Raw genomic sequence first — 10,000 nt, 5'->3', positions numbered from 1 at the left:
CAAACACACACACACACACACACACACAAATAGACGAAAAAGACATTGAGTCAATCCAGGGAAGAAGAAAAGTTGATAATCACCGATCTCGTGATTTCAGGAAAGTAACTTGGGTTAAATGGAGCGAAAAATAGGTTGCGACCTTGTTTTTCTTTCCCAATAAGCAAGAAGGAACATCGGTTGAGGCAATGAAATACTGACAATGTGTAATTCAGGCATTTAACGTATTGAAACGAATTTCGAAAATCTCGGTCACAAGCGAAGCTTATAACAAGCTATTTGAAATAAGGTAATTATGTGCTATTGAATTTAAAGAAAAAAAAGCTTATATTCAGCCTTAACTAAAATAGGAGGATAAGAATAAATATTCCTAAAGAATTAGCTTGCCTCGTCAAAGTTGGCAGATTTTTCTTTCTGCTTTTAAGATTTGTTTATGAGTTGTTATTTTGTTTGTTGTTTTTTTTTTGTCTGTTTGTAAGTTTGTTTATTTTTGGGTTTTGTTTTTTAAATATATTTTTTTTTAAATTTGGTTTTATAAAAAAAATTGTATTTTTTTTCTCTTCGAGATAGTCTACGTATTTATCATATCACCGCCAAAGAAAGAAAATGGTATGATTGGACGACTGTAGAAGTGCCCCGGTTATAGCGTCATTTTAGAACAAGGATACTCAGCCACAAAGAAAATTATTAAAGGGCAAAAAAGGAGAAAAAAACAAAAAACAAAAAACAAAAAAATAAAACAAAAACAACGAAAAAAAAAAAAAACAAAACAACATCAACGAAAAAAACTACTGAACATTGAAAACAAACTTTCTTTCATTTTGGCTAGAAAAGATTTACTTCAAATATCGATCGATTAAAGGGTTTTAGTTGGGACATTTGGAACAATTACGGGTCGTCGTAATCGATCCTACACAATTCCCTGACCAAAATGGGGAAAAAAAGGTTTATGTCAAGTGTACATCAGAATAGTAAAGATAGCAAATGTGAATTAGCAAAGAACCCCTTGACTAAGACCAGACACGTTATCCACCCTCAAGGATTACCCAAAACCTGTGAAGCCAGAGTTTATCTCGAGTTCTACAGAATGAAGCAGATAATGACAGCTACTTGCTTAAAGTTGAGTTAGAACATTTCCATATGTTCATGTCAATAAGCAGTGATCAGTCGACGGGTGTTTTCTAAAGGATTTAAGTTAGATCCACTGACTTATTCACAAGCTGTTCAATTATACACTAACATGTCATCATCCTTTACCATTTTTACCAAAATATCAGTGACAGCGAGTCAAATCAGACTTGAACCTAGCCCAAGTGACAACGCTGTTGTTTTCTTGGAGATGCTGTTGATATTTAGGATTTCAGTTAATTAAAGATCATAGAGTTGGTTTTATCCCAATTTCGTTAATATTCAACTGGCAAAACAACTGCTTTCTGCGTTTTGGATAGAATGCCAGTTTAATAATAATAATAATAATAATAATAATACTTTATTGCATCCCAAAAAGGAAATTTTTTGTACAGACGTGTTATAATTTACATAATAAGATAAAAATACAATGGAAATAGGATGTATAATATATGAAAAAGGAGTAGCTCCATAACCAGAGCTGCGCTTTATAATATGAATAATTTCAACACTGTAAAATAGTCAAAACTGTCACTATAAATTAAAAATTGAAAAGATTGCAAAACAAATAAATTAATAATTTAATATTTACATTTTTTGAAAGTAAAAATGCGAAATAATTGTATAAAATGATTATTGCTTGTTGTTATAAAGCCTAATACTGGACGGCAGAAATGATTTTCGGTGTCTCTCTGTTTTCGTTGAAATAGAGAAAGGGCGACCACTTCTTTCTGACATAATAACTGATGGTCTTAGTGGATGATACTGGTCATTTAATATTTTAGTTATTTTATTTATACAAAATTTCTCGTATAAAAGATCTACATCGTCAACATCATTTATATAGCGTTTAATAGATTTTTTAATATTTGAATTTATTTTGTTCCTTTCCACTGCTAAGCAATTGCCTCCCCAAGCTGTTATACAAAATGACAAAACACTTTCGATTACTGCTCTATAAAATAATGTGCAGAGGGTTTTATCTATTCTAAACTGAGAGAGTTTTGATAAAAAATATGTACGTCTGCACATCTTATGCCTAATTATTTTCAAGTGTTCATCCCACTTGAGCCTGTCATCAATTGTTACACCAAGGTATTTGTAGTGAGAAACTCGCTGGACGAATTGGTCCTTTAATTTTAACGGTTCTATCGGTTCCTTCACTCTCCTAAAGTCAATCACTAGCTCCTTTGTCTTGCTTATGTTAAGCTCTAGGTGGTGGGCATCACACCAAGACACAAATCTATCAATTTCTTGCCTATAAGCCACTTCGTTGCCATTTGTTATGAGGCCTTGAAGAGCGGTGTCATCTGCAAACTTTATCAAAGGTACACTCAGGTTTTGACTTCTACAGTCATTCGTGTATATTGTGAATAATACAGGGGACAATACACAAGCTTGAGGAGCACCAGTATTTGTAGTTATACAGGAAGATATATTTTGTCCTAATTGAACATATTGTGCTCTCTCCGTAAGAAATTCGAGCACCCAAGCAATTATATACTTGTTTAAATTCAGACTAGTCAATTTTTGAACAACCAACTGAGGTTGCATTGTATTGAACGCTGAAGAAAAATCTGCGAAAAGCAATCTGCAATAGCTCTTAGCGTGATCTAGATGCCTGTAGATGTTGTTTGTAAACAGCAAAATGGCATCCTCTACGCCACGTCCTGGTTTGTAAGCAAATTGATGACTATCACTCAATGGCATAAACTGGTTCCTAATTTTAACAAGAACAAGTTTTTCTAAAGATTTCATGACTATTGAAGTCAGTGCAACAGGTCTGAGATCGTTCATAGATTCAAGTTTTTTTTTTTTGGAACAGGAATAATTTTTGAAGTTTTCCAAATTTCAGGGATCGAAACGCATTGGAGGGACCAGTTAAAAATATGTGTATAAATGGGGGACAGTTGATGGGCACAATCTTTTAATAATTTTCCTTTCAATCCATCCGGCCCAGCAGCCTTCCTCTCGTTTAGTTTCGAAAATACGAATCTCGTTTCTTCTTCACTGACCTCAATAGTCATTTCATCTTCCAAAGCCCTGTCTAATTTATGTTTTTCATTTTCAATATCAAATTTGTTTGCTGTGTCAAAACGTGAATAAAATTTATTTAGAGTTTCAATTTCGATATCTTCAGATATAATCGTGGGCTTTGGATTATAGTTAACAGCAGTTTTAAGCCCCCGCCACGTGTCCCGTATATCCCCAGAAGAAAAGCATTTTTCAATTTTATTTTTGTACTTGTCTCTACAACTGGATATTACTCTCTTTATCTCTTTTTGTTTTGTTTTCAGATCTTTTTTATTTCTACTAGTAAAGAGAGTTTTCTTTTGGTTCAATAAAAGTTTTAGATCTTTTGTTATCCAAGGCTTGTTGTTAGGATAATATTTTATTTCTTTTTTTACAAGACTTCCTGTCAGTTCTAAAAAGCTCAGCTACCCAATCACTGCATGTGGTGAAAAGAGAGGTGAGTTAAAGAATCGAAACCAGTCTCTTTGGTTGTGAATCTATTCAATTATTGGGACTTAGTCGTAAAACAGCGACGGGCGGAATAAATCCCAACGAAAGTTTTTTAAATGTTCTTTTTTTCTATTAATTTTTTACTTGAATTTTAACTAGACTACATCTTTAACTCCACTAATTTTTAAATTCTAGTGGCAAATACCTTATGTTATTCTCCTTAAAAACGCTAAGTTCTCAATTATTTTCCTTAACAACAAAGATGGTACTTTCAAATTTGTATAGAACTAAATTCCTCTGATTATTAGAATTGAAATTTTTGTAGGCAAATAACTGAATCCAAACGGCTTCTTCAAACTGATTTCGTTCGTCAACTTAGAATCATGAAATCGTTGCACTGGGTTGGTTATTCTAGGTGTTGGTTACAGTCATACTCACCAATTCAGAATCTTTGCAAGGTCCTTGTACGCCGTCATGAAACGTAAAGAAATTCTTGAATCTTGATGACTGTAAAATGGTGGCTAGTTCAGGCTTAACGCACACTTTTTCTCCTCTCTGAAAACATTTTGCAAACAACACAAGACATTGAATTCTTACAGCAATTAGCAGCTTGTCTCGGGATCTATTCACAATCTATTTATGCTATGCGTTTAGGTAAAATACTTATAACGCCCACCAGACGGATATGCCGTCCCAACTCACAAAATTGTGTATAACCTTGATGTTTATGATTTGATTATAATTTAATTTAGATAGAAGTAATCACCAAAGTGGCTGTCTAAATACAATAACAGAGACCTGAGTGACATCAATTTCGTTCCTTCTATTGCGTGTTGCCAGTATTGTATTAAATGGGCAGACGCGTCTATCACAAAGTACTTCCTATCAGATTTACCAGACCCGGCTATCCAATCACTGCTTGGTGGACACGGAAACGGCAACAATGTAACATTGCTTAGAGTGGGCAAAGGTAGACAGATCAATATCCATCTAAACGTGCTCAAAGCGCTTTACAAGGAGTCCCTGGTCAACAGCAACACTTAGCAAGATGTGACGCCTGCTAGGCGACCCAGCCTCTCGATCGAGACAGCCGTGTCAACGGCCAGGTACTCATTTTACACTTGAGTACGGTGAGAAAATGTGAGAAAAGAGCCTTTACTCAAGGACTCAATTACGTGCCGCCCAGAGCGAAACTCGAACCCTGGACCTTCCGATACTTAGGCAGTGCCATAGCAGTGTCGTACCTTAAACGCGATATCGGAGTCCAACATGAATCCTGCCTCATACTCCTCGATAGATCCATTGTACTCGACTGTCATCGACTTGGAATGCTGGGCAGGAAGTTTGAAGAGGCTGTAGGTCACGGAGACAAACTTGGTCTCACCTATTTTTTTAAATAAAATTAACAAATACATTTCCGCACTCTGAAAAAAACAACAACACGGATTTAAAACATTGGCCATAAAACTCGTCCTTTAAATATCGATCTATTTAAATGACCCTTATCTTGTCAAAAACTCCCCAACCTGGGACTAAGGAAGACCTCACAGGATCCTAGATTTGAGAGGGGTTTTTTTGTTGTCAAGATGAGGTCATTTAAACCATCAATAATTAAAGGACGAGTTTTCTGGCCAAATTTTTAAATACTAGTTTTTTGCAGAACACGACAGTTAAAACGGTTTTATATCGGGGTGGTTTATAGTCTACGAATTAAAAGTTATAGTCATAATTTAGAGCCTTGGATTTAATTATGTTATATTGATGGCAATAATAATAATAATAATGATAATAATAATGATAATAATAATAATAATAATAATAATAATAATAATAATAATAATAATAATAATAATAATAATAATAATAATAATAATTCATCATCATCATCATCACATCATCATCATCATCATCATCATCATCATCATCATCATCATCATCATCATCATCATCATCATCATCATCATCATCATCATCATCATCACCATCATCATCATCACAGCTTGTCGTTCCAACGACGAATCCACTCCACAGCATCTAATGGCAATAGACAGGAAGAAAATGGGATTGTCAAAAAAATTATAGATTTGGAATTAATTGCATATAAGAAAAAGTAAAATAAAGAGGAATGATACAAATAGGGAACATATGAGGATTCCAAGAGCGCATTATCAGTGTACTTAATTTGAGATCACCTAAAAGTCTCATCCAGACACAAGCACGTGATCCCAATAAGAGGAATACACTCTAATGTTTATAAATCCTTAAACATTAAATAAAATCTAACATTGCAGAGATAATTTACAAAGCAAAACATATCATCTCTCAAACCTAGCACTATACATTTGACTATTTCCACCTCAATCAAGAACTCCGGCCAGGGCCAGTACAATAATCTCGTTCCAAGACAAGACAAAAAGCAAGTTGGAAAATAGATAAAGGGGGAGGGGGTGGAAGACACAGCAAGTGACCTCCTGTCCACTTTGAGGGGTCAAAAGACCCCACACAGGGCCCCTAATTCAACCCGAGAAGATATTTTGAGACTAAATTCTTCGCCTCAAAATGGTGTAATCAGTATGTCAGGATTAGATATAAATGCTGAATATTTGAATATACAAGATTCAAAAATTAAATATCTATCTGTTGCCTCACGTCGGCCTGACGTGGTAGGCACGAACGGAATGGCGATCCAGCCCTGCACACGACTAGGCACTCAGCCCCCTATTCCAGGCACGCATACTGGACACCCACTGTCTGACTAGCCACGCTAGCCGGACAGTCTAGCTAGCCACCGCTAGCCGGACGCGAGTTTTTTTTTTGCACCAGGTTGGGCCATTTTCTGACGTCATCTGATCTGAGAATAACCCTCTTCGCCAACCAGCCTGCACTATTTTTAGCATCGCCACAATGGGAAAGCCGTGACAGAGGTCGGACAAGGCCATAGGTCAGCGCGCGCGTCGTTCAAGGTTCAAAGGGGTGTGCAGTTGGCTAGCCTACACTACACACTACACAATGTATGCCTACCGTATTTTTGATTGTTAAGAAGAAGAATGAGAAGAAGATAAAATACTTTTTAACAATGTTTGATATAATACTATAATACTGTAGTTGAAGTTTGAAATATAAGTTAGCAATAGAAATTAGACCACACTATTGTTGTCTTGAGTTGTGTCTACAGTGGTAGCTAGTGTGGATAGATGCAGAAAAAGTACGTTTCACAAACCAAGTGCATTGTAGGGTCTATCTCTGTAGGTCTATTACTATATTTAGGTGATAAATTATTGCACAACTGTGATTGGTAAATTTATAACTGCTGCAAAAATACAACAACAATTATTTTTTTTTAAAACGTAGTGTTTTTATGCACCTCCGTTAACGGTGTATCTTTTATGCACCTCCGTCACGATGCGCATTCCACCCAATTTCATCAGCGATATTGTGTTTCTGTATTCGGACATGGCAAAAGTTATATTGTGACATATGTAGGATGTTTTTGTTAATACATTTATACAAAAATAACAATAAACTAAAAAAATCGAAATATAGAACCAGAAAATAGAAGTTGCATTGAAGGTAAAATAATGTCTTAGAAAGACCTTATTAAATGAGATGGACAGTTAGGTGGCTCCGTAGCGCAGTGGACAAGCTGTCAGACTTTTTAACCTTGAAAGTACTGGGTTCGATTCCCATTGTAAACATATATTTTTTGGAAAGTTTACTTTATTGAGAAAGACATCTTTTTTTTTTTTTTTTTTTTTAAAAACTTTTTATCGTGTTTAAAAAAAATAAAATTTCTAAAATTCTTTATTTATTTAAGATCAGTATTTGTGTGCCATGTCTCTTTTTACCTTTGATTTTTTAAATTATTGTGAATATTCTTTATTTTATTATCATTGTATAAACGTACACCGGTAATCACTAAGCAGCGTGCTAAACTACAATCTAAAATTATTTAAACCTCATGGTCGTATGCAGTAACATTTTCATTAATTAACCATCACCGCCAACGGAGGTGCATAAAAACGATGCGTTGTAGTTGTAGTAGTATGAACAGTAGTAGTAGTAGTAGTAGTAGTAGTAGTAGTAGTAGTAGTAGTAGTAGTAGTAGTAGTAGTAGTAGTAGTAATAGTAGTAGAGTAGTATTAGTAGTCGTAGTAGTAGTAGTAGTAGTAGTAGTAGTAGTAGTAGTAGTAGTAGTAGTAGTAGTAGTAGTAGTAGTAGTAGTAGCAGCAGCAGCAGCAGCAGCAGCAGTAGTAGTAGTAGTAGTAGTAGTATGTAGTAGTAGTAGTATAGTAGTAGTAGTAGTAGTAGTAGTATAGTAGTAGTAGTAGTAGTAGTAGTAGTAGTAGTAGAGTAGTTAGTAAAGTAGTAGTAGTAGTAGCAGTAGTAGTATTAGTAGTAGTATGATAGTAGTGATAGTAGTAGTGGTGTGTGGTGGTAGTAGTAGTGTAGTAGTAGTAGTAGTAGTGTAGTAGTAGTAGTAGTAGTAGTAGTAGTAGTAGTAGTTAGTAGTAGTATAGTAGTAGTAGTAGTAGTAGTATAGTAGTATGTAGTAGTAGTAGTAGTAGTAGTAGTGTAGTAGTATAGTAGTAGTAGTAGTAGTGAGTAGTCAGCAGCAGCAGCAGCAGCAGCAGCAGAGCAGTAGCTGTTGTGGCAGTTGTTGCAAGTGGAGGTTAGTGGTGGTCAATCCTAGTGTTGAGTACGCGTGGAGTCAGCGTTCCCAACAACTTGATCAGGTGAGTTTCCCTACGGTTCATATAAACCGCTTGCGTGTCAAAACGACACGTAAAAATAGTACTGTCACGTGATTATTTTTCTCCACGAATCAGCGTGAGACGGTAGACATGGAGGAACCTCCCTGACCCATTTTTAAACCTGCCTGTTCCCAACCTGGTGCAAAAAAAAAACTCGCTAGCCGGACGCCCCTACATTCTGTTATCTCACCCAAAAATAGCCTCAACCTTAAGCGGTAGGCGGACGAATGACAATTCAAATCCAGCTGCAATCCCACGACGGAGATTACAACCGTGGAGCTCTGGCTTTGCGGCAAGGACGTGCTGGGGATACGGCTCCCGTTTGGGCAGAGAGCACGTGTCCTAAATGGCGGCACTGAAAGGGTCACGGTTTGGGGATTATTGACCTGATGTAATGAGAGCGTAGTACCTCCTTGCTGGAAGGAGATGTACGAAGCTCAATCGTGGGAATACTTGGCAAAATCTAGTAGGTAGGAACTGTACGAAACCAAGAACTTATCACCTCCAAGAGGTAGGTGGTAGGTGCCCACAACTCTTACCAATGTTGCTACCAGAATGGGACCACAAAACTCCTGCCAGCTAGGAGAAAACTTCTGGCAGGTAGGAGTAATAGACTTCAACAGTCATGACGTCACTTCCCTCGTAATGACGCATGGTAACTTAGTAACTGGCTCTAAACTATCGGAACAATGGCGGACGCCCTGATGAAATATTTCTCTGACGAGCATGAAAGTGTATCCAAAGGAGAAAAACATTATAAATATGATCATGTCTTGACTTTTATACATTCTGATCACATGACATATGAAAATTTCTGGCCAGCATGAAGAATAAAAATTACCCATTTTCTTTGTTTAGAACCAGGCTGCTCGCCGTTGCTGAGCGACGTGACATCAGACTAGTGAATCCAATTGGGACCCAGACGACCCCCGCCGCGTAAACGTGCAGAGCTTCTACCGCTGACGTGGATGGTAAGGCTTAAGCCGTTTCGTCCTGCCCGGTCGCCGGTGCATGCACAGGCTGTGCTCTGCATCCAGATCCGCATAAGATCGAGTATTTTCATTCGGTGTTGTAACATAGTAGGCTTGGTGCTGCTTTAGACATAGCAGGTGTGTCGATGAATTTCCCACAAGCGGGAATTTTTCTATGTAAGGTTTGGCGGACCATATGGAAAAACTGGATAATACGGGTTTGGGGGAGCCAATAGCTGCTGCTGCTGTCGTCCCGATTGTCGCCGTGATCATCATCATCATCATCATCATCATCATCATCATCATCATCATCATCACCATCATCATCATCATCAGCATCAGCATCATCATCATCATCATTACCACCATCATCACCTTAATTACCACCACAATCACAACCACTATTATTATAACTATTCTGCTACAATTTCCCAACAAGTGACATAATTGTCTACAGACGGCCGATTACTCGCTTTGTAAATCTACTATAGAATTGAGAAGCAAATGCAACTTTGGGGGTGCCAGCACCTTTTATAAAATTACTAGATCGATTCTCTATTTGAGCGAACTGGATTTTGCCAGTTAATAGTTGAAGAACCTGCCTTGTGACACATCTCTTTAGACTCATTAAACACATAGTTTCAACCAATATATGCAGCCGTATATTATTGCAGTATAAAAGCCGAA

General features: G+C 36.9%; 1 protein-coding gene across 8 annotated transcripts in view; it reads right to left on the bottom strand.

Moving 5' to 3' along the window:
- LOC144968326 (arsenite methyltransferase-like) overlaps nt 1-10,000 on the bottom strand; it is a 64,909-nt gene that overhangs the window by 1,176 nt on the left and 53,733 nt on the right. For 6 of the 8 annotated variants that reach the window (XM_078906579.1, XM_078906580.1, XM_078906577.1 and 3 more), the window contains 2 exons: nt 4,836-4,975; nt 4,030-4,146 (listed from right to left, as the gene is read on the bottom strand). In XM_078906579.1, the coding sequence (XP_078762705.1) occupies nt 4,030-4,146; nt 4,836-4,975 (257 nt within the window). The remainder of the gene's footprint in view (nt 1-4,029; nt 4,147-4,835; nt 4,976-10,000) is intronic. The other 2 variants (XM_078906583.1, XM_078906582.1) reach the window with 1 other exon arrangement.

The sequence above is a fragment of the Berghia stephanieae genome, chromosome 3, assembly GCF_034508935.2.
Source record: "Berghia stephanieae isolate SIO BIC M18660-M18661 chromosome 3, UCSD_Bste_1.3, whole genome shotgun sequence".
NCBI lineage: Eukaryota > Metazoa > Mollusca > Gastropoda > Nudibranchia > Aeolidiidae > Berghia > Berghia stephanieae.
The sequence above is the reverse complement of the archived record's forward strand: the minus strand, read 5'-3'. Positions and strand labels throughout refer to the sequence as shown.